Source organism: Aedes aegypti, chromosome 3, assembly GCF_002204515.2.
Source record: "Aedes aegypti strain LVP_AGWG chromosome 3, AaegL5.0 Primary Assembly, whole genome shotgun sequence".
Lineage (NCBI taxonomy): Eukaryota > Metazoa > Arthropoda > Insecta > Diptera > Culicidae > Aedes > Aedes aegypti.
In genome coordinates this window covers 113,203,470-113,228,677 of record NC_035109.1, presented here as the reverse complement: position 1 = coordinate 113,228,677, position 25,208 = coordinate 113,203,470, and the positions used below count along the sequence as shown (strand labels likewise).

Sequence of the window (25,208 nt, the reverse complement as noted above, 5' to 3'; positions counted from 1 at the left end):
ACAAAACTTTATTTATTTTAATCTTTAAATGAAAATTGAAATTATTTTCACCCACGTGTGGTATTTGCGATTTTTCCACTTAAACTTTTTTTTCCACCCATGGAAGGGAATTATGACTTTTGCACCCAAAATGGGAATTACGATTATTATCCACCTAAAAATAGAAATTACGATTTTTCTTCCACCCAATCTTGGGAATTACAATCTTTCCACCCAAACATGGGAATTACGATTTTTCCACCCAAGTGTACCAGCCTAGCATCATGATACGGTACTTTCTACGTATCCGGGAAATGATGGTTTTCTTGCAATTAGCCTGACGAAGCAAAGTAACGGATGCTTCCTCGTTGCAGTGGTTTGTTGCGTAACTGCAAATAACCAGAAGTCAATTTGCTTTTGTTTGTTTTACCTTGGCCGACAGTGCCAAATTTAAAGTGACATAATTTTACCGCTATGGAGTAAAGCAAACAAACGTGCGCGAGAACTTTTTTACTTACGCAGCTTTCTGGTTTGCTTAGCCCTATAGGCGGCGGGTAATCGTATTGTTTTGCTTAAGTTTTTCATTTCAGCCACACCACAAACCGCGAAGAACGGTGACTCACATGCGGATTTTGTTACGCTCATCGCTCACGGATCGTTAGAACAAGACGACAAGTTCTACCAATTAAGAGAGTGAGTTCCTCGCCAGGGGGTGGAATCAACCCTTTAAAAACCGACCCGCCAAGATGGAAGAGCCTCGGTGTGAAGAAAGTGTACGACGTCCGCAGTTCTGACGGTCCCCCAGTTCGGACGAGGTGTGCCGTTCGTTTTCGACATTTTCGTTCAAAGTTCAGTGGGCATTTTCTGCCAAATTGACGAGCGGGCCAATTCGGGTCGAGAGTGTTTGGTAGTGATATAAGGTGGATAAAGTATAGGTGGATAAAGTATATTTCGGGAAATTGGTGGAACCCCCCACATACGCTATCAGAATCGAGGGTAAAGTGAAAGTGTCTCAATCGATTCCTTAAGAACGATTCTAAGGGTGGAAAGCTAGTGAATTGTGACGACCTTTTAGTAATAAATAAAATTGTTAGAAGAAAACAGAGTGATCAATATTCCGAAAAAAACCAGTGACCTAGCCGGGGGGAATGCCCGCTACACAAGCATGGGAATTATGATTCTTGTCACCCAATCTTGGGAATTAGGATTTTTTCACATGGAAACTGCTAGAGCTGCAAATTTCACTTACTCACTTCGAAACACCTTTCAATTATTGTCATTCGCTTATCGGATAAAGGCTGAGCTACAATGATGAGAGCGGCAACGCGGCGCGGCAGGTTTTGACAGAAAATGTATGGGCTAACTGTCAAATCCTACCGCGCCGCGTTGCCGCTCACACCATTGTAGCTCAGCCTTAACAATGAAGCACAGCTATTTCTACCGACTGCGCCATGTGGTAAACGAAACCTTTTCAATGAAAATTCGAATCAAGCTCAACTTTTCGATTCTCATCTACAAGTCCACTGCTCGTCACAACGATACTTTCTAGAATGAAAACCTATCGCCAAGGCTACAAGCCCGAAACCGATTTAACAATCTGCTTTCTCTTTCTTTCCTATCAGGTCATCCATTCCCTTTCCTTCATTCACTTCATCTCGTTCACGAGACCACCCGCGTGCGGAACCAGATACATTCACACCACAATATTATCCATCATCATCATCATCATCATTGAGCTCTCGCCGAGCGGTGTCACGAATACATGCGCAAATTTGCTGGTTGAAAATACTGCCATTTGATTTTGCTGGGAACAGCTGATCTTTGTTTATATTTTCAACCAGCAATTTTTAAGTAGTGTTGGTGACATGTAAATAACGTGTATGTACACGAGCGCAGAAACCACTATGGACCGATGCACGAGTTCACTATCTGACGTTTGAGCGGTGCCGTGTTATTTACGTGACCATGGCAACAAGTGAATTCGGCACCGCTCAAACGTCGATTTCGTGAACTCATGCACAGATCCATGGACCGATGCACGAGTTCACTATCTGACGTTTGAGCGGTGCCGTGTTATTTACGTGACCATGGCAACGAGTGAATGCGGCACCGCTCAAACGTCAAATTAGTGAACTCGTGCATTGGTCCATTGCCGATTACGTTCATCGATTTTCTACACTCTAACAAACTCCTAGTCACCTAGACTATTTTACAATCATACCAAAATCTATAAACACGCTCAATAAATTTAAATCAATACACAACACAGCCCATTAACTACGGCTCCGTGTACCTAAAACCGATAATAGAAAAGTACTTTATAAATATCGAAAGTGTTGATAGCATGGTTGATAGAGTGCATTATTTTAGGGTTTATTCACAAATTTTATAACGCCGAAAATGACTATTTTTGACACCCACCCACCCCTTCGTAATGCATTTTGTATGGATACTCTACAAATTTTGTATGAGCTGTAACATCACGAAGACACCCACCCACCCCCTTCAGCGTTATGAAATTTGTGAATGTTCCCTTTAGGTACTTTTATCTCAGCTGGGAGTTGTTTCGTCTCTCCGTGTATGGATTGCAAGTTTTGCCATGTGGGCCACCCTGTTAGTTGGCCTGCCGTAAAGTCGGACTCGAACGTCAATCTCGCAATTTTCGCGCGCTTTCTGTTGTTTTGCGCCACCGATGGAAGCCATTCCATGCATAAGGTTTCAGTGCTGGTGGACGAACTATCGTGCTTAGCATTTCGAGGTTTTATTTTAGTTAAAATTGTGGAATATTTAAGTTAATTTATCTCTAAAATTCGTGTTACTTGTGCTGTTGAACCATGGCGGACGAAGATCAGCGAATTCGTGATGTTCAGCGGGAATATTTGGACTTTCTGGATGATGAGGTAAGCGATGTTATATTCCAACATTGGATTTAGTTGCTCAAATTGGATCGGGTTTCTTTTCTAGGAGGATCAAGGAACCTACACGGCACACGTCCGTAAAATGGTCACGGACAATGCCAAACGCTTGGTTGTGAATGTAAATGACCTTCGCCGAAAGAATCCTGCCCGTGCCCAAGCTTTGCTGAACAGTGCTTTTGATGAGCAGTTGGCATTCTCACGTGCCCTCAAAGAATACGTGTCCACCGTGGACCCCAGCTATGCCAAAACGCACGAGGATTTCTTCGTTGCATTTGAGGGCAGCTTCGGAAATAAGCACGTTACACCGAGATCGTTGACTTCCAGATTCTTGGGAAATTTGGTTTGCGTCGAAGGCATCGTTACGAAGGTCTCCCTGATCCGGCCGAAGGTGGTCAAGAGTGTCCATTACTGCCCAGCTACCAAGAAAGTTATGGAACGTCGCTATACGGATTTGACATCGTTTGATGCTGTGCCTTCAAGTGCGGTTTATCCCTCCAAAGATGACGATGGCAATATCCTGGAAACGGAATTCGGGTTGTCCGTGTATAAGGATCATCAGACTTTAAGCATACAGGAAATGCCAGAGAAGGCCCCAGCGGGACAATTGCCGCGATCAGTGGATGTTATTTGTGACGATGATTTGGTGGACCGCTGCAAGCCAGGTGATCGTGTCCAGATCGTGGGTAATTATCGTTGCTTGCCAGGCAAACAGGGAGGATACACAACGGGTACCTTCCGGACGATCCTGATCGCCAACAATATCTCCCAGTTGAACAAGGAAAGTACTCTGAACGTGACGCGGGAGGAAATCAACCTGTGCAAGAAGTTGGCAAAGCACCACGATATCTTCGACGTTCTTTCGAAAAGCTTGGCTCCTTCCATCCACGGCCACGAATACGTCAAGAAAGCCATTCTCTGCCTTCTGCTCGGAGGAATTGAGAAAAACCTGGCCAATGGAACTCGCCTTCGAGGAGACATCAATGTGCTCCTGATTGGAGATCCTAGTGTGGCAAAGTCTCAGCTGTTGCGCTATGTGCTTAACACGGCTCCACGTGCCATCACTACTACAGGTCGAGGTTCCAGTGGTGTTGGTTTGACCGCGGCCGTTACAACGGACCAGGAAACGGGCGAACGTCGCTTGGAGGCCGGTGCTATGGTTCTGGCCGATCGAGGTGTGGTGTGCATCGATGAATTCGACAAGATGAGTGACATCGATAGGACGGCCATCCACGAAGTTATGGAACAGGGTCGAGTGACGATTTCCAAGGCGGGAATTCATGCCGCTCTCAATGCCAGATGCTCGGTTTTGGCTGCGGCCAATCCTGTCTACGGAAGGGTGAGAATTGTTTTTAGGGTGCGGTAATGTGTCTAGTTTTTTCGGATCAAAGTTTTTTTTCGATTCCATTTGAGGTCCGAAACAACTGGACAAAATTTGGGCGTGTTCAGTTTCGTCTACGATTCGTCCAAGATAGCCCTCAAAGTTTTTTTTTCAGGTTTTATTTTTAGTAAATTCGTTAAAGATTTTTTTCTAGCAAAACCTGCAGGAATTCCTCAAGGAGTGAGTTCCTACCCCGTTTTGTCGGTTCCATATGATGCAATCTTTTATTTATTCTTCTCAGGGTTTTTTTTCAAGAAACCGATCAGAAATTTCTCATTAGGTTTCTCCAACATTTCATGCACGAATTAGGTACTTATGCAGTTATTCCAAACATTTCTAGAGTGATTTCTCATGTAAATTTTCCATGGATTCTACAAAATTTAATTTATTTTTTTTTTCACACCAGTAAATGCTAGCATTCCGATCATCCTTACACATTTTTTTTCTGGGATTTCGTACGATGTTTTCAAAGATCTTCTTCTGAGAATTCTACAAAATATTGTCTAGAAATTGAATTGATTTTTTTTTAATAATTTCAATAGTAATTTATCTTTAAAATTCACCAAGACTTGCTCGGGAATTTACGAGTTTTTTCAGAGATGGAATTTCTACTAAAGTTTCATCAGAGATTAAGATTTGTTTTGGAAATATCTTCCGGGTGCTCTAATTAATTTGTAAAAATAGTTAAATTTCCTTGAACATTATCTTGAACCCATTTGTGGCTAAATTCTTTGAGCACTACCTTGAGGAATTTTGCAAATAATTTCTGAAGGACTTCCTGGAGAAATCTTAGGATGAATCTCTGGAGTGGTTTCGTTTCCTTAGAGAAATTGGTAGTTGAAAGCTCAAAGAAATTCTGAACGCCAATTATGGAGGGAATCGTAAACAATCTTTGGCGGAATCTCTGGAGTATTCTCGTTGAACTTTTTTAAACTACCTAAGTATCAATCAGTGATTCTCATTTGTTTATGGTAGTGCAATACTGAAGCTTTTGGTTTTTCATTTGGAAAGACAATATCATTGGCTAGCGATTCGCATAAAAAGCAAAATGGAAGATGTAAATGCGGCTTAGATATTGATGAAAGACAAAGTCAACAAAGAGACGTTCTTTTAGAAAAATTCAGCGAGAATTAATGTTGTATTCTTGAAGAGGAAACATTGGATGAAGTACTAGCGAAATCAATGGAAAATTACTGGGTCAATTCCATGAAAACTTAGGATTTTCTTGAGAAATTTGTAAACCAATATTTGGTGTAATTTCTGAAACAAAATCAGGAAAAAAGAGTCTGGAATTATCTTGAAAAAAAAAAAAAACAGTTTGACTTCTCGGAAGTATGTTGGACATAATTATGGAGGAATTCCTTGAGAATCAACAAATGAACTCCTGAGGTGATCTTCGGAGTAATACCTGAACGAAACTTACCGGAATATACCGGAATTGCATTCTGATTATTATTATCTTATAGGATTTTTTTTAATGCATGCAGTAATATGAATCATATGATTTCCAGAAACCCTCCTCTCCTCTCGTGGTCTTTTGTACATATGCAAGTTTCAAAATTTGTGTAGGCCTGTGTGTCTTTGGTCAATCGCTGTTTAATTCCCGCTTGGTCTGTTTTTCGTTCTTGTTCGGTCAGTTTCTTTTCAAGGTACCTTAAGTTCCTATATTTGAGACACTCAGTTGTTATTAACTATGTATTTTCTGAACCCCATTTTAATTGGAACCATGATACAATTATCACTAAAGTATAGTTAAGAATATGATTAGTTCGGCCTAATTTCTGAAATATTTCCTTCTCAATTCCTTTAGGAAAAAAGTGGAAGAATTCCTCAATAAATTCATTGAGAACTTTCTTGAAAAATTTATCTAAGAATTTCTATAAAAAATACTGAAATAATCTCTGGAGTAGCTTCTGGGGGTATCATCAGGGAAATTCCAGGTTGAAATTTTAATGGAATCCTGAGCGACATTTTTGGAAGATATCCTAGGGATATCGTTGGATGAAACACTGGGTGAACTCATGGAATACACCTCTAAATTTCTTTAACAATGAGTATAAAAATCGGAGAAATTTCTGGTCGAATTTTTGAAGTATTCTCTTAAATATACCCTAGAAAAATGACATGTTTAATTCGCGAAGGTTTCTTGAAATTCTGTGAGGAATTCCTTGGGAAGCCAATACAAGATTCACTGAATAAATTCCTGAAGAATTTTTCGGAAACATATTTGAAGGAAATTTTGGCTGAATGCTTAATTAAATTTCTGATGAATTAATTTCCTGGAAACAAATTATGATAAAATACCTACACAAGGAATGAAGACTTTTAAAAATACCCTGAATTTTAAATGAATTTAGAAATTTTAATTGAAACTTCGGTATCCGGGATCCTGTTTGGTCTCTTTTTTGCTTCCGTTTGGTCCCTTAAGTTACAATTTTAAGACGATCAGTCGCTATCAGCCTTGTGTTGTAAAACATGGTAAATTTTTTTACTTATATCAGATTTATATATAAGTAATTTGAAAAACTTCGATGGTACCGTCAAACGGGGTGACTTGCAACACTTTTCAACTTCAATCTACCAAAACCATGATCTAAACGTCATCTAAAAATTTAAATTCCTTGTAGAACTTTGAATGGCCGACCCGCCTACAGAATGGGATGATAGAAGATTGAATCGAATTATTTTGTCATATCAAAAGTCATCTGTTCTGGCAGCACGGGTTCAGATGTTGTGCAGAATCCAATCGAGCGTGGGACGCACAACGGGGACTGTTAGGGGAACAATAGCTATTGTTGAAACTGCGAAAGTGAAATCACGATCGTAGACTTTATTGAAAGTGTCGAATATTATTTGCTATCCTATTAATCTTTTGCTCTGAAATTCTAGTTATTTACGGCATTGTTAACTTGTCGGCTACATTTACTATCATTGTGAATTCATTAACTAAAGTATATCGGTAAGAATTCTTTGAAAACGTCACGAGTCATTATCATGAATCCCCTTATGTTACACTAGGCTTGTAATCTACAGATACGGAAATTACGCAATACATACTAAACCAGTCTTAATCGCTCTAATCTAATCATCAATTTAGTGGCGAAAGGTATGAGTACTGTTCTACTTACGATTACAATAATTAAGTGAATTGTTCTTTAAAATAGGGATTAGAAGCCACAGCCCAGAAGCGTCATCGGGTAGAGTTCTAAGCCGGTAGGCAATACCAAATGTAAGGGAAAATACTTTAGTTAAATGGATTTAAATAAAACTACGATCTTTTCAGCTTTGAGCTGCGCCAAACTAACGCTGCTGCGAGATTTTTTCCTGCCCTTACAAACTCAAAGATTTGACGCCGTGATGCGAGCAGAAAGCGATGCCCACGATTGCGGTGCTTGTGATAAGCCGAATTCCGCCGACGTAGGCATGGTGGCATGCGACGGGTGCAGTGTATGGTACCACTACACTTGTGCTAAAGTGTCACCGGGAGTCCAACAACGATCGTGGAGATGTTGTAAGTGCCCACCCGAAATGCATCCAGAAGTTACCGGAGCGAAAAAGAAAGGAGGTAAGAAACAGCCGGCGAGCTTGACTGTCCTCGGTGCTGCATCGAGTGAGAATCCGAAGTCAAATAATGCCAGCCAGAAAAAGACCTCGGAGAAATCGAAGAACTCCGAAAAATCGAGAACCTTGGTCGTTCCCAATCTTGCGGCTAGCGACAACACTACTCCAAAGAAACATCCAGAAGTTCTTGCTGTTGAGAAATCGACCCATGGGGAGATGCGATCTTCCAAATCCAGCACTTCTACCGCCAGAGCTCGAGCGCAATTAGCATTGCAGCGATTGGAAGACGAGCGACGTTTGGAGGAACAGAAGTTAAAGGAAGAACGGGAGCGATTGGAAGAAGAGCGGATCCGTCTGGAGAAAGAGAGGCAGTTGAAGGAACAGGAGCACGCTATCAAGGCCAAGGAGCTTGCTATGCAGGAGAAATATTTGCGGGAGAAATTCGAGCTGGAGGAACAGATAGCCGACGATGATAGCAGTCGCAAATCGAGCGTGCTCAGTAGGAAAGATAGGACAAGTGCCTGGTTGAAAAGCCAGCATGAACTGAGCAAGCAGGAAGACAAAAGTGTGTCGCAGTATTCGGAGTGGCCTAATTTGGCGAACCATTTGGCAGGGCCGAATCACCATCAGCGTCCGTTGGAATTGGAAGTGGATCGGAGACAGCAAGAAGTTCTGGGCAATCCAGAAATAGTTCCGAATCTCCGGGCCCACCGTGACGCTATGGCTATCGGCCATAACCAGTCCGACGGTAATCGTTTCAGACGTCCCTATGATGCAAGTAGATCAAATGCTAGCCAGTCGCCGTCGTTGCATGAGCTGGAAAGTGCGGCGATAGGATTGCAACCTGTTTCACACGGAGCGGGGCCAAATAGTGAACAGATAGCTGCGAGACAGATCTGGCCTAAGAAGCTACCCGTATTCTCGGGCGACCCTGAAGAGTGGCCGATTTTCGTCCACAGCTTTGAGACAGCCAACGTCGCGTGTGGCTTTTCAGACGTTGAAAACATCATTCGTCTGCGAGAGTGTCTGAGAGGCCCAGCGCGAGATGCCGTCGTTACAAAACTGATGTTTCCCCAGAGCGTGAATGCGATAATGGAAACGTTGCGGCGATTGTACGGAAGACCTGAGCTCCTAGTGAAGAATTTGCTAGATAAAGTGCGGCGTGCCGAAGCGCCGAAACCAGAACGTTTGGAATCGTTGATCAACTTTGGGTTAACGGTACAACAGCTGTGCGACCATTTAGAGGCCGCGAACCTCAAAGGCCACCTGTCCAATCCCACGCTACTTGGTGAGCTAGTGGAAAAGCTACCTGCGTCAATAAAGCTCGAGTGGGCGAGATTCAAGCGAGCGTACGCGGAACCTACTCTCAAACACTTCGGAGCATTCATGGAAGAACTAGTGTATGACGCTAGCGAAGTCACGTCGCCAATCCAGCAGAAGACCCCGGTTACAAAAACCGAAAAGGATAAGCCAAAAGAGAAGGGACGAAGATGCTGCCGAAGTACAAAACCACAGGGAGGAAAGACAACCTTGTCCGATATGCGGTAAAACCGATCATCGCGTACGGAACTGTGAACGCTTCCAGCAACTGGATCTACAAGCTCGCCTTAAGGCCGTCGATCGTTATAAATTGTGTGAGATTTGTTTATTTGACCACGGTCAATGGAGATGCCGTTCAAGAATCCGATGCAACGTAGGAAATTGCCGCGATCGTCATCACCCCCTACTCCATAGTTCAGGGCGTGGTCCAGTGCAAGAGCAGCGTCAGCGACAATTTCGAGCCTCGGAATGCAACGCCCATGAGCGATCGCAAAGATCGGTCCTGTTTAGGATCATTCCGGTTACGCTGTTCAATGGGAACTTAGACGAAGGCTCCTCCTTGACGCTAATCGAATCAAGTTTAGCGCGGCAGCTTGGAGCAACTGGCGTTCCAGAACCGTTGGAACTAAGATGGACGTCAAGCGTGAAAAGGAACGAGGACAGTTCTAAAAGAGTGGATTTTGAAATTTCCGCAAGAGGACAGCTCCAGCGTTACGTTTTGAAAAATGCGCACACTGTGGGAGAACTAAATCTTCCGAGTCAGAGCTTGGCCATCGACGATCTGTCCGAGAGGTTCCCACACCTTCGAAACCTCCCTGTATTGTCATATACCGAGGCTGTCCCCAGGATTCTCCTTGGATTGGAAAATCTTAGTCTGTTTGCACCACTGGATAGTTGCATCGGCCAACCAGGAGAACCCATTGCGGTGAAATCGCTCCTTGGCTGGTCAGTTTATGGTCCGGAAGCAAACGTACAACCGAGGAAAGGATTCGTGAACCTACACGAGTGCAACTGTGGCGCGGACAAGGAACTGAACGATCTAGTTCGGCAGCAGTTCATCATGGAGGACAAGATGATTGCAGCAATTCCCTTTCTCGAATCAGACGACGAAAAACGCGCCCGCGAATTGCTAGAAAACACCAAATTTGTCGACGGGAGATACGAGACCGCTCTGCTTTGGAAAGCCGACGACATCGATCTTCCCGATAGCCTTCCCATGGCAATGAAGCGGTTAAAAAGTTTTGAGGCTCAATTAGCTAAGGATTCCGATCTGCGAGAAAATGTAAATCAACAAATTGTTGACTACATACAGAAGGGCTACGTTCACAAAGCCACCGAAGAAGAGTTGAGAGAGATCAACAGAAGGCAAGTGTGGTACCTACCGTTGGGTTTGGTGACGCATCCAAAGAAACAGAAGAAGAGGCTCGTGTGGGACGGAAAGGCGCAAGTCAATGGAATTTCCCTTAACTCTCAGTTATTAAAGGGCCCCGACCTACTAGTGTCCCTTCCATCGGTGATCTGCAAATTCCGTGAAAAGCGCATCGGATTTGGGGGTGACATCCGAGAAATGTTTTTACAGCTTCGGATGAGAACTGCGGACAAATATTTCCAGTGCTTCTTGTTTCGCTTCGATCCACGACAACCCCCAGAAGTGTACATCGCAGATGTAGCGATGTTCGGCGCCACATGCTCACCGTGCGTCGCTCAACATGTGTTGCGAGTGAACGCGGATAAGTGGGCAGATGAATTTCCATTGGCAGCGACAGCGATTAAAAATAAGACCTATATGGACGATTATTATGACAGCGCCGATACTCCCGAAAAAGCGGCTACGCTGGCTGTACAAGTAAAAACCATCCAAGCCCGTGGAGGGTTTGAAATGAGAAATTGGGTAAGCAATTGTGAAGAAGTGTTGAAGAAGCTCGGAGAGAGTGCCACTGTCGAACCGCGTCCTCTGCAGTCTACAACTGAAGCGAGATGGGAACGAGTTTTGGGAATGTTATGGCACCCGAAATCGGACACACTGACATTTTCAACGGATTTGGGGGAACAGTTGCTACCCTACACATTAGGAGAACTACGCCCAACGAAGCGCATTGCCCTAAAAATCATAATGAGCCTGTTTGATCCTCTTGGATTATTAGCACCGTATCTGATCCACGGACGTGCTTTGATCCAAGATCTATGGAGAAGTGGGGTCCAATGGGACGAGAAAATGAGAGATGAAGAGTTTGAGAAATGGACCAGATGGGTGGAGTTGCTGCCCGCTATAAGCAAGCTGAGCATTCCACGCTACTATTTCATCGAAGCCAATCGTCTTCCCCACTCTATGCTGCAATGTCACGTTTTTACCGATGCCAGCGAAATTTGCTATGGTGCCGCGGTGTATTTCCGCACTGTAGACGGTTCCGGACGAGTGCAGTGCTCACTAGTTATGGCAAAGAGTAAAGTTGCTCCTCTTAAACATTTGTCGATCCCGCGGTTGGAATTAGAGGCAGCTGTGTTAGGTGCGAAATTGCTTCACACCGTTCAAACAAATCACTCCTTACAACCTCACGAAGTTTATTTGTGGACCGATTCTTCGACCGTTCTTTCATGGATTCGCTCGGACCACAGGCGTTATAAGCAGTTCGTCGCTCATCGTATCGGGGAAATTCTGTCTTTGACCGAAACGGAATGTTGGCGATGGGTACCGTCAAAAGACAACGTAGCTGATTGCTTGACGAAATGGGTGCGCGACACCGAGCCTGACTGTAACAGTAGATGGTTCAGAGGTCCAGCGTTTTTGTACAACTCCGAAGAGATGTGGCCGCGTCAGCGTGTGAAGACGAACACTGCCGAAGAACTGCGTTCAAGCTACCTTCTCGCTCATATCTTTCTACCCGGTAGAATGCTAGATGTTCGTAGATTTTCAAAGTGGAGTGTGCTATTGCGAACTGTGGCATACGTTTACCGATTTATTGGCCACTGTCGTTTACGCATCTCAAGCAGCCCGATAGAAACCATTCGGGCGACGAAGAAGCAGGAGAAGTTGCTGAAGTGTTCGCTGAACGCCTCTATTGTACCATTGAAACAAGAGGAGTTTCTACGGGCAGAGCAGTTTCTCTGGAGAATGGTGCAGGGCGAGCACTATCCCGACGAAGTACGAACTCTGCTGAAGAACCGGAATCAACCGATCGAAAAATGGATAGCTGTGGAGAGAAACAGCCCTCTGTATAGATTTTCGCCATTCGCCGATGAACTCGGAATCATACGAATGGAAGGGCGAACCGTCGATGCCGCTTATGCTGATTTCGACACAAGATGCCCGATAATTCTCCCCAAAGATAGTGACATCACACGCCTCCTCCTAGACGAGTATCATCGTCGTTACGGTCATGCGAACAAAGAAACCGTAGTAAATGAAGTTCGTCAACGGTTTCAGATTTCACATCTACGAACAGCCGTAGACAGTACCTCGCGTAATTGCCAGTTTTGCAAGGTAAATAAGTGTAAACCTCGTCCTCCTAGAATGGCTCCCCTGCCCGAGCAACGATTGACACCGAACGTGCGACCCTTCAGTTACGTCGGTATAGACTACATGGGACCGCTGGAAGTGAGCATCGGTCGACGCAAGGAGAAACGGTACGTGGCCGTATTCACGTGTCTTGTCATACGAGCTGTGCACTTAGAGGTTTCGTACGATCTCTCTAGCGAATCGTGCATAATGGCGATCCGAAGATTCACACGCAGACGCGGATCTCCCGTTCAAATCTTCACAGACAACGGGACTAATTTTGTCGGTGCCAGTCGTGAGTTGCAGATGCAGATAGATCTAGAGTGCGCCGGTACATTCACTGATGCCAGGACCAAATGGTCGTTCAATCCCCCCTCCGCTCCCCATATGGGCGGAGTGTGGGAGCGCATGGTGCGGAGTGTTAAAGAAGCCATGACAATGTTGGACGATGGACGAAAACTCACTGACGAAATCTTGTGGACTACGTTGGTCGAAGTGGAAGGATTGATCAATTCACGGCCTCTTACTTATATGCCACAAGACTTGGATAATCCAGAGGCTTTAACGCCTAACCATTTTATCTTTGGTTGTTCGTCTGGCGCTCATGAACCGCTGGAACCACCAGTAGATCTGGGACAGACACTTCGCAGCAGTTTTTTACGCTCACAACAACTAGCGGAAGTCGCCTGGAAGCGGTGGTCAAAGGAATATTTCCCAGCAATCAATAGAAGAAGCAAGTGGTTAGATGAAATGAGATCTCTGAAGGTTGGTGACATGGTTTACGTGGCAGAAGGCAAACGAAGATCCTGGACCAGAGGCATCGTGGATGCAGTCATCTGCGGTAACGATGGAAGAGTGCGACAAGCGATTGTGCGAACGGCGTCTGGTAGGCTGAAGCGGCCTGTCGTGAAGTTGGCGGTGATGGAGTTGGGTGGATCAACGGAAGACCCTCCCCTCGATCCACGGGGCGGGGGATGTTCTGGCAGCACGGGTTCAGATGTTGTGCAGAATCCAATCGAGCGTGGGACGCACAACGGGGACTGTTAGGGGAACAATAGCTATTGTTGAAACTGCGAAAGTGAAATCACGATCGTAGACTTTATTGAAAGTGTCGAATATTATTTGCTATCCTATTAATTCTTTGCTCTGAAATTCTAGTTATTTACGGCATTGTTAACTTGTCGGCTACATTTACTATCATTGTGAATTCATTAACTAAAGTATATCGGTAAGAATTCTTTGAAAACGTCACGAGTCATTATCATGAATCCCCTTATGTTACACTAGGCTTGTAATCTACAGATACGGAAATTACGCAATACATACTAAACCAGTCTTAATCGCTCTAATCTAATCATCAATTTAGTGGCGAAAGGTATGAGTACTGTTCTACTTACGATTACAATAATTAAGTGAATTGTTCTTTAAAATAGGGATTAGAAGCCACAGCCCAGAAGCGTCATCGGGTAGAGTTCTAAGCCGGTAGGCAATACCAAATGTAAGGGAACATACTTTACTTAAATGGATTTAAATAAAACTACGATCTTTTCAGCTTTGAGCTGCGCCAAACTAACGCTGCTGCGAGATTTTTTCCTGCCCTTACACATCAAAAAGTTAATTTTTTAAATGTCCTTGTGCGGGGTGACTTGCGACACTTAATGCTAATTTAGTTTTTTTTTTCAACAAAATGTTGATATTTTTTTATTAGTCACACTTATTAAGTATTGTCATTCATGTATTTAAAGCATTCGAACCAGTACAAGAGCATTTTGAATACCTTTTTGTAAGAAAATAATTAAGCTATTTTTGTGTGGGAAACAGAGGCGTTAAATCATCAAGGTCCAATATCTTAACTGAATAATATTTTTAACGAGTGTTTGTAGTTGATTGATGAATTATTACTCTTTTGATTATAAAGTAGACCTAACACAAAAGTTTTTAACTTTTACAAAACTCTAAATTCTTAGAAATAAAGTGTTGCAAGTCACCCCGCATATGTACCTATTAAATAAAAGTTTTTATAAAAAAATTGTTGCTACAATTTCGTAAAATAAAAATCGTATGATATTCGTATTATCACTTATTAGTTATAGAAACAACTTGTAGAGTATTAATTTTGTAAATTAAATCTTTCTCGTGTTTTCAGGTCACAATTTTGAACCTCCATCAAGTTTCAGTTCTCAAGATATTTAAAAGAATTATGTTTATTGTATAAACATATTTATAATAACAGTAGGGTTGCCGGTACCAATGGTTGTAATGCACCAGTAGATTGGACTATGGAATAAAACGTACATTTTTCGATTAAAACGACTTGTACTATTTTTGGTGGATAAATCGCCTCTAGTTTAGCCGACTTGCCGAATTTCAGCTTTTTATTATATCAAAAAGTCATATAAATCATTAAATTTACGCAAAAAAATTACTCCCTTGCACCAGTAGTCGTCGTTGTGTTCCAGTAGTGGATTAACGGATGGAAGCAGTTTTTAAAATGGATGTATAAAAATGAAGGAAGGTCGCAGAGATGATCTTTATGCTTCATTCGAGAGATATTAATTGCTGTTCCGAGGGAAAAATGTTAACCTATGTAAACATTTACCATTTGGTTTTTTTTTTTTCTGTCGGGTGTGGGATTACTGCGTCCATTTTTTAGGACTATTGTGATATACCCTATTACTCTATGTACACAATGTTTTCCAGTAGCAAATGTGCCTCCGGAATACTTTGCGCATTTGACTGAACTTTGAACCATCTGCCATTGATGGGCAGAAGTCCTAGGTTGTAGTGTTGTAGTTCCCTTAATCTGGCGTGATCAGCCTAATAAAGCTAACCACCTCCCTGGGGGTTGCGTTCCAAATATCAGCTGGCTGTAAGTAGTGCTTGCCAAATATTTTGAACCTACGATGGATGTGTGCACTGCAAGAGCAGAGAAGGTGTTGTGAGGTTTCGTCCGTCTCGTCACAGAAACGGCAATTTGTGTTTTGGACGACACCGATCTTGTATAAGTGGTATCTGCTTGGGCAGTGACCAGTTATTAGACCGATGTATGTTCTGAGATCCCTTTTGTTGAGACCTATAAGTTTTTGTGTTTGTGTTGTGTTTATTGTTACGAACCTTTTGGACTGATTCGCATTGGAAACTGTATTCCAATTTGATTGAATTTGACCGAACAACCAGTTGTTCAAATCCGTGTTTAGTGCAGAGTTTGAAATGCCAAGGAATGGCTCTGGACCAATGAACATATTGGTTGATCCATGCCTTGCTAGCTGATCGGCAATTTCGTTACCCTCTAGACCCGTATGTCCTGGGATCCAATATAGTTTAACTCGATTGTGTTCAACTAGGGATTTCAGTGCAAGAATGCATTCCCACACAAGTTTTGAGTTGCAAGTGAAAGCCTTCAAAGATTGAAGCGCTGCTTGACTATCAGAGAAAATACAGATGGTGGCATGTCTGTAATTTCTTTTCAGACACAGCTGCGCACATTCCTTGATTGCATAGACTTCTGCTTGAAATACTGTAGGCCACTGTCCAAGAGAGACAGAGATTTTGGTTTTCGGTCCGTATACTCCAGACCCTGTCAGCTTATTCATTTTTGAACCATCTGTGTAGAATTTAATAGTTCCTGGTGAAATGGTGGGTCCACCTCCTTCCCATTCCTCACGAGAAGGAAAGACCACCGTGAATGGCGAGTCATAGTTTACCACTTTTTCCATCCAGTCACTACATTTTTCAACAATAGGATTTATCGAAAATTCGAGATCTTTATTTATGATTGTTTGAAGATGGGTGTTCCAATTTAGTTTTGCGTCAAGTGTGATGCCAAGATACTTGATCTCATTTGAGTAAACTAATTGTATTTGGTTCAAGAAAAGAGGGTGGAGTTGTACCTTTCGTTTTTTTGTGAACGGTACAATTGTTGTTTTTGAAGGGTTTATTCCTAGTTTCTCTTTTTGACACCAGGAGAGTGTGTGATTGAGAGCAATTTGCATCCTTGATGAAATAACGCTGTCAAATTTGCCACGTACAATAATGACTACGTCATCTGCGTATCCAACAACTTCAAAACCCCTTCTTTCTAAGCTATCTAGCAGTTCGTCCACCACTAATGACCACAATAAGGGAGATAGTACTCCCCCTTGAGGGCATCGCCTTGTAGCCATTACAGTAATGCGCAAATCACTCAGCTCAGATGAGATCTGTCGATTTGCTAGCATAGCATGTACCCAGGTTGCAATGCATGGGTCGAAGTTTCTCCTCAACATTGCCGAACCTATAGACGAATAAGAAGCGTTATCGAACGCGCCCTCAATATCAAGAAATGCTATAAGAGCGATTTCTTTTGCATTAAAGGTTTTCTCGATCTTGTTCACTAGCGTGTGCAGTGCTGAGACCGTTGATTTTCCGCTTTGATAAGCAAATTGGGATTTAGAAAGAGGCATAGTTTTTATAAATTTAGAATCTATATACTGGCATAATACCTTCTCCATGATTTTAAGCATTACCGAGGATAGGCTTATCGGTCGGAATGCTTTAGGGTTGGTTTTGTCCTTTTTTCCTGCTTTTGGAATAAAAACAACTCGAACTTGACGCCAATCATTTGGAATGTGTCCCAGAACTAAACTTGCCTTAAAAATCTCTACCATGTGTGGAATCAGTGTCTCTTCCTCTTTTTGGATAAGCGCTGGGAAGATTCCATCCATGCCAGCAGATTTGAATGGCTCGAAAGATCTCACTGCCCTAACAACCCTATCGCGAGTAAAAGCTTCTTTGGCAACCTTTATTGCGTCCCTTTTTGCTCCTGAGTCCCCTGATAGGAACCCGTGTGGAACTGAGACGTCAAGTCTGGCACCTTCAGCATTTAGACTCGTTTGTGGGATTGAATCAGGAAAGCGAACTCTTAGCATTTCACTCAGTGTTTCACGAGGTTCCACAGTGAGTGAACCGTCAGTCCTTTGAAGACTTCCCAAACCATTGGAGTGATCCTTCGAAAGAGTTTTATGAAGTCGAGCAGCTACGGGAGTTTTCTCAATGCTTTCACACATGAGAACCCATGATTTCCGTTTTGCTCGTCTCATTTCTTTGTTATACTCTGTCAGAGCCTTTCGGTATAGACTCCAATCAGAAGTGCGTTTGGCTCGGTTGAATTCCTTCCGAGCAGTTTTTCTGAGTTTATCAAGGTTGAAGTTCCACCATGGAACATCTCTGTTCGAACTAACTGTTTTGATCGGACAGCTCTCTTGATAAGCATTTAGAATTTTGTTTTTAATAGAATCCGAAGCTGCTTCTACCGTCAAGCTACCATTCACCGTACATTTAAGACAAATTTGCACTTCAAAAAAATATATAACTTTTCCAAATAATTTTAAGCGTACTGGAATACCACTACGTAGCGTGCAATTATATCATAATTCAGTGAAAAATCTAAAACTAGTGATGCATAACAAAAAATTACTTAAAAATTATGTTTGAAAATGGCATGTTAAGGTCGCCTCGTACCGTTCTATGTCACCACCGTGCACACTACTGCACCATTCACCGTGCGTATAGTTTTCGTCCTGATTTTATTTCATATCTTGAAGAAACGTTGTTAATGGATCAACTATGTTGCTAGTACTGTGCGCACTCATTTTTAAGAGTATTCAAATCTTCATATACAATAAAAACCATAAAAAGTTTAAAACTTGGCAAAATTATTATTTTTCCAATAAAATCGTTATAGGAGATTTGACTGTATTGTCCAAACAATTCCATATTCAATCAAAACCAAATATGAAGTAGTTTAATCACGACAAAACAATAAATCTAATATTACCGAATAATTTCATGGCTTTTACACTAATGCACGGTAATAGGAACCATATATATTGAAAAGGGTCCCTTCACCGTGCATTTAGGTTTCGACTGAAACACAATAAAAAAATCTGATTTGCATAAAATCTCATTGGTTATACAATGAAATACATTTTACTAATAGTATCCACAGTGAAAACTTGTTGAAATTTTGAAAATTTCGTAATCTAACGTTAAAATGAATAATCTGAATTTTTGGCGTTTCTACTAAGAGTGTTGAAAAACATCATTATCAAACAGAATTCATATGATTTTGATAACATAAACTAGGTTTTTCAAAATGCTTTGTGACATAAACTACTTCATTTCATCAGTTTTATCTTATTTTGCTGGCAAAAATATAATTTGTGAGAATTGTATGAATATTCTGTAGGAATTTGTATATGTGCACGGTGAATGGAGGCCGCACGTTGACTGGTGACTTAACGGTAACTGTATAATAGTCTGAATATTCGGCTCTTTTATATAGTCTTCAGAACGGAGAATAGCTGAGTAGGTTTCCCAATCAGTTTTCTTGGGATCTTTAAACGACTTTTGAATCATTAGACCCCCTTCCCACTCGAAGACTATATGTTTATGGTCTGACATAGATATTTCATTAGAAACATGACAGTTTTTTTATTTTATCCGAGATGGATTGACTGCATAAAGTCAGATCAAGGACTTTTTGTCGTAAGATGTTTTCAAATGTAGGCTTATCACCGACATTGCATATGTCAATATTTTTGGAGGAAAGAAACTGCAAAAGATGCTCACCTCTGATATTTGTGTTTGTACTTCCCCATACAAGGTGATGAGCATTGGCGTCACAACCGATGACGAAGGGGATGTTGTGTTTTTGACTGTAAGAGACAAGAGCAGCCATCTCTGGAGGAGGAATGTCTTCTGCGTCGCCAGGGAAATACGCCGAAACCATAATGATCTCCGTACTGCCCCTAGCAGTAGAAACCTCCATCCTGACCGCCACGATGCCCCTTTTGATGAATTCTGTAATTTATCATTGCGTATTAGAATAGCTGCTCTGGGAGAGAGCTGGCTGTCATCATATACCAACCTACACGAGTTTAGTTGAATACCTTGTATTCGAGTTTTGTTGACCCATGGCTCTTGAATCAGTGCCACGCAAAGGTGTTCTTTTGTGAACCTCTTGCAAAGCACATCTGTTGCGCACTGAGCATGATGGAGATTCACTTGGAGGATTTTAATCATTGCTGAGGCGTTCCGCATTTTCCGGACGTTTGCCGTCCTTCTTTGGATGTTGCGGATCATCAACTTTTGAATTTGGGGGATTTCTTAGATTTTGGTTTTTGTCCTTTCCCTTACCTAGGCCTGCTGGCTTATCCCCTGTGGTCAATTTTACATTTTTGACATTTCCACTGCCCTTATTGGGAGCCATTGAGGTGACACCGCTTGGGCCAGGAAGTGAGGTCAAACATGCATCTTTTCCATCAGAGGAAGACAAGCTAGCCTGTATGGTGGGAGTTGATTGTGGGATGCTACTAGAGGCCTCCTCAGATTTCTCTTGGGTCGGCTGTCCAGTTGGATTGTCATTGGAGTTTGGGGTTGTGCTCTTTACTCTTTGTGCATTTGGTTTAGAATTCCTTGTATCATTCCCGAACGTCTACTACTGGAACACGTGTATGAATAGTGTCTGAAGCAATTTTATGTTAAAAAAATAGTTTTATCACTCTTTTTATATTTAGCTGCATAGCTAAGAACAAATATTCGTAAATCGAAAAATAACGCTAGCACACCTTTACTCACACTTCAAAAGAACTCTTCACGCTAAACTTCATCCGCTCATGAGTGCCGAGTACACAAAATCGGCCTCTCTTAATGCAGCACAGATTCTGTGCAAAGGGGGCTGTACACAGTTTTGTGCAAACGGTGGTAAACAAACCGAATGAGTGAAATGCGCACAGAGGAGGAACGCTTGGAATGCGGAATTCGCTTCCATGTTTGTTTTGCTTCTGAAAACATTCCGATTTTAAAGTTTTTCAGAGATTTTTTTCATTCGAATAGCCGAAGCGGAAGCAAATGGGGAAAAAACTTTCTCATTTTCGACCATCTGCGGCTTTTCTCTGAAAAAAATCCCTGAAAACTCCCCATCTTACCAACGGCCAACTGTTTGCTGCCGCGCGGGAGATGACTGACAGTTCCATTTCCATCGATCGGCGCACAGCCAATGGCCAACACATCGGTTACACATAGCATGAGTGCGACTTACACAGAATTTTCACTCAGCCAGAGAGTCCTGCATTGTTTGCCTCATTCTGTGTAGTTTTAACACATGGGCTGCGTTGAGCAGGCTTAGCGTGTTGAGTTTGCCGCCCGAACAAGACAGTCCTCGGAGAGTTGTGAGAGCACCCTTTTTTGATGGAATTTTACTCTCTTGTGGGTTGTGCTGCATCTTCCTCGCTCATTTTTCGTTGCCTCTCTGCTTAGCATTTTTTAACTCCCTCGCAAAGAGACAAAAGCAGCACGCTGCTTGTACAAAAGTTGCTGGAAATTGTCTAATTTACTGAAATCGTAAAACAAAATTTGATTGTTTATCAATAGTTGTTACACTGTTGGATCACCAAGTAGGATGTGTGATTGTTCTAATAAGCTTATAATGTTATTCCAATACCTATGCTACAATATTAAACTCTGAAATGAACAGTTTAATTGATTGATTATACAAAATTCGGTATACTGCCCACACTGGTCCAGATTCAAAATTCATGGCACAAATTACGCATTCTCAATATTTGCCAAGTTTTGCAAAGCCTGTTTTGGGCATATTCACATTTTTTTGGTTTTCATAGAACAAAATTTTACCAAAATTGCGGTTTTCCATACATTTTGAGGCTCTTATTTTTTACAAAACGAATGTTTAGGCAAACCTAGGCAAGAGCATTCTTCTCCAGGCTTGATAGAAATTCATCTGCGAGGCAAAGAAAAGGCGATTTTGCCGTTTTTCTGAGGAGAAAAATCTGAACTCAAAATTTTCAACACAGATCCGCAAGCGATTCGAGTGAGAGTGCAAAAAAATGCGAGGATTTTTTCAGGTACTCTCTCTCTCTTGTTGCGATGCTCACCTTTGCTCACACTTTAAAAGAACTCTTGAGTCTGCCGCTCGAACAAACAGTCCTCGGGGAGTTGTGAGAGCACCCTTTTTTGATGGAATTTTACTCTGTTGTGTTTTGCGCTGCATCTTCCTCTCTCATTTTTCGTTTCCTCTCAGCTAAGCATTTTTTCGCTCCCTCGCAAAGAAGCAAATGCAGCACGCTGCTCTAGAGTATTTCACTGAACTCTAATGATGTTGAGGAGCATTATCAAGCCTGTTCAAAATATCTCCGCGGGGAGTAGCGGTGAGCGATTTGCATGATATGAAAAAGCCATTCTTTTACTATTTTACGTACTTACAAAAATAATAGCTGTTATTTTTATGGGCATACGACAGACGAAAATAAATTTGCATCAGGGAAAGTTAAATCTATGTGAAAATGTTACCGGCCAGAAAAACTTATGCTGAAAACTAGAATGGCGTATGTTTTGAAGAAGATGAAAAACTTGAGCTTTAAAGCAAAAATTAAGGTTTTTGAACATGTATACCTACATATTTAGGGTCAAAACATGTATCAAAACTATTTTCTTTTGAAATTTTTGTATGTGTTTCTTACTATTTGATATTTTAGTTGTAGATGAATGTTTGATTTTGTTTTTCAACTGAAACTAGGTTTGAAAATTGGGTTTTTGCCAGCTATGTAGAAAACTGGACCTACAGTATTGGACAAATCATTTGCAACTTTTTCGATTTTCCATACAAAATGACCAACTTTGGTAGGCTATATCTCAGTTATTTATGGACCGATTTGAATGAAATTTTGGCAGAACATCAGACATAACTTGAATTTTAACATATATTTTCGAGTGATTTTTCCAATCACAAGTTCAAAAGCAGTAACGGTTTGACTAAAGTGAATTTTTTGACGATTTTTTATAATTGACATAACTTAACATATTGAAGGAATAGCTTCATAGTATCTTCAGCAAAGTTGTAGATTTTAACGAGATGAACAAGTTTGCTGAAGACAGTTTTTGTGTAGGGCTATCAGATTTTGAGATAAGTAGTTTTGAATTTTTCGTCAAAATTTACATTTTAGTTAAACCGTTATTACTTATAAACTCGTGATTGGAAAAAATATTCAAAAATATATGTCAAAATTCAAGATATATCTGATGCTCTGTGAAAGTTTCATTTGAATCGATCGATAAATAACTGAGATCTAGCTTACCAAAGTTGGTCATTTTATATTGAAAATCGAAAAAGTTGCAAATGTTTTGTCCAATACTGTATGTGTGCCGTGGACAGGTCATATTGTGCGCGTGCTCATAGAAAATGATGCTAATTTGAAACGCCTGATAATTCATTCGTTAGGAGGTGAACCAGCGTTCGGCTGAAAGCCTCTTAAATAAAGACAAAAAAAAAATCATTCGTTTTAAAGATATGTCAAATTGATCGTCAAGCCATTGAAATTATTCAAAATTAGTGTAACTCTATTATGTATTATCCTATGAATCCATATAAAAAATACAAAAACCTACCTTTTTCAACTTTTTACCAATGAAGATTTTTTTTTATATGCCGCAAGCTTTTTTTGACTACCAAGGTTAACGTTTTTGGAAAAACAAGATCGGAGGGTCTTGCAAGTTCAACGATACCTTTATCAGGACACCTTGCTTCGTAGACGAAACCGATCGCACCCAAACTATACCCAGTCGTTTGTAGCCTCGAATGCAATCGAAAAATCTTTGATCTTTTGCACATAACGGATTACCCGCCCTAGTATTGTACCTATATTGGTTTTCATTCGAAGTAGACTAACTATATTCTGATTCTCATTACAGTATGACCAGTACAAAACCCCGATGGAAAATATTGGCCTGCAGGATTCTTTGCTGTCCCGTTTCGATTTGCTGTTCGTCATGTTGGACGTCATCGATAGCGATCACGATCGAATGATTTCCGATCACGTGGTTCGAATGCACCGTTATCGCAATCCGAAGGAGCAAGATGGGGATGTCCTTCCAATGGGTGGTACCGCTGTGGATATGTTGTCCACTATCAATCCGGAAACACGCGACGAAAAGGAAACACCAATGTACGAAAAATATGATCCTCTTTTGCACGGAAATACCCGCAAGAAGACCGATCAAATTTTGTCGGTTGATTTCATGCGAAAGTACATTCATATTGCCAAGTGCCTAAAGCCCAAATTGACGGAAGCTGCATGTGAATTGATTTCCAATGAATACTCTCGTCTTCGCTCGCAAGATATGATGGATTCTGGTGTAGCTAGAACACAACCGGTTACGGCTCGTACTCTGGAAACCTTGATTCGTCTATCGACCGCTCACGCCAAGGCTCGGATGGCCAGAACCGTTACTGAAAAAGATGCCCAGGCTGCGATCGAGTTGATCCAGTTTGCCTATTTCAAGAAGGTGTTGGAAAAGGAAAAGAAGAAGCGCAAGCGTGCCGAAGACGATTCCGAAGGCGAAGAACAAGAAGAGGATGACGAAGAGGAAACACCATCAGGAACTCAAAGCGCACGTGCCAATCGACGTGCGAAGCGTACCCGTACCGAAGATCAAGAATTGTCCGACACTGAGGAACTGGTGACACCGGCACCGGATGCTGGTGATCTTACCAAGAGACCAACCATCTCTGCTCCTGGAACAAGCGGCAGCACACCCTCGACGGTTCCGATGGAAACCGAAGAAGTCGTGGAAATCTCCGAGGACAGATTCAAAATTTTCAAGCAGGGCGTTTCACAAGTATTCCGTCAAGCTCGGGAGCAATCTATGGCAGTGCCCCGTCTCACCAAGCACATTAACGAAAACAGTGGTGCGGAGGCATTCTCCACAGGTGAAGTGAAAGCAGCCATCGCTCGGATGACCGACGATAATCAGATTATGATGCACGATGACGTTGTGTTCCTGATCTAAGCATTTGATTTTTTTTACTTTACATATATTTTGTACCTTACTACGTTTACTGTTAAAATATATCATTAGCTTAAGTATCGTAAAATTGTTCAATAAAAACAAATTTTTAAGTCACACAACAAGTACTAATACTTAATTGGTTTCGTTTATTAGCTCAGTAATGATAAACGATAAGTTATTTCCTAGATTCCAAATTGGTTCCTGGTACAGTTTTAATAGTCGATAGGTCAACCACATACAAGGAAAATAGATCGACTTTAGTTTTCAGACGGTTATTGAGACTTACAAGGGAAGGTCACGATGGTGTTACACGTGGTTTTCAACCGGAGTATTTTCGTTAGATTCTGCATGTCGAAATATGTAAAACCCCAAAGCCTTTCGGGTGAAAGATTTTTCGTTGTATATAAATACTCCGGTTGAAAACCCCGTGTAACACCATCGTGACCTTCCCTTGTAAGAAATTATACAGATTTTAACAAAGTTTTGACCAAAAATTAATATGTATATTATAGTGAACCTTAAAAAAAGATTAGGATTACGATGTGACAATCCTGTATTGTAGTTACAAATCTCACGTTTACTCTTCGTCGATTTTCTCTACAACGAATTACTTGTCCGGGCGACTGTTTTATACTGTTTTTTTTTCAGTGTTTTACCTCCATGAGTCGATGTTCCATAACTCGATAGCGACTAATAGGACCATACCAAAAAC

At 41.7% G+C, this 25,208-nt stretch overlaps 2 protein-coding genes across 2 annotated transcripts in view; both read left to right on the top strand.

The window, feature by feature from the left end:
* LOC5575415 (zinc finger protein 260) overlaps window positions 1-2,276 on the top strand; it is a 35,176-nt gene extending 32,900 nt beyond the window's left edge. Inside the window, exons 5-6 of the mRNA XM_021850711.1 lie at window positions 1,602-1,765; window positions 2,249-2,276. Coding sequence (XP_021706403.1) covers window positions 1,602-1,765; window positions 2,249-2,276 — 192 coding nt within the window. The remainder of the gene's footprint in view (window positions 1-1,601; window positions 1,766-2,248) is intronic.
* A 389-nt stretch (window positions 2,277-2,665) lies between these two features.
* LOC5575417 (DNA replication licensing factor Mcm3) lies at window positions 2,666-24,627 on the top strand. The gene is made up of 3 exons (XM_001661888.2): window positions 2,666-2,879; window positions 2,944-4,233; window positions 23,399-24,627. The coding sequence occupies exons 1-3, from the start codon at window positions 2,814-2,816 to the stop codon at window positions 24,494-24,496; spliced, it is 2,454 nt and encodes an 817-aa protein (XP_001661938.2). The 5' UTR covers window positions 2,666-2,813; the 3' UTR covers window positions 24,497-24,627.
* The last annotated feature ends 581 nt before the right edge of the window (window positions 24,628-25,208 follow it).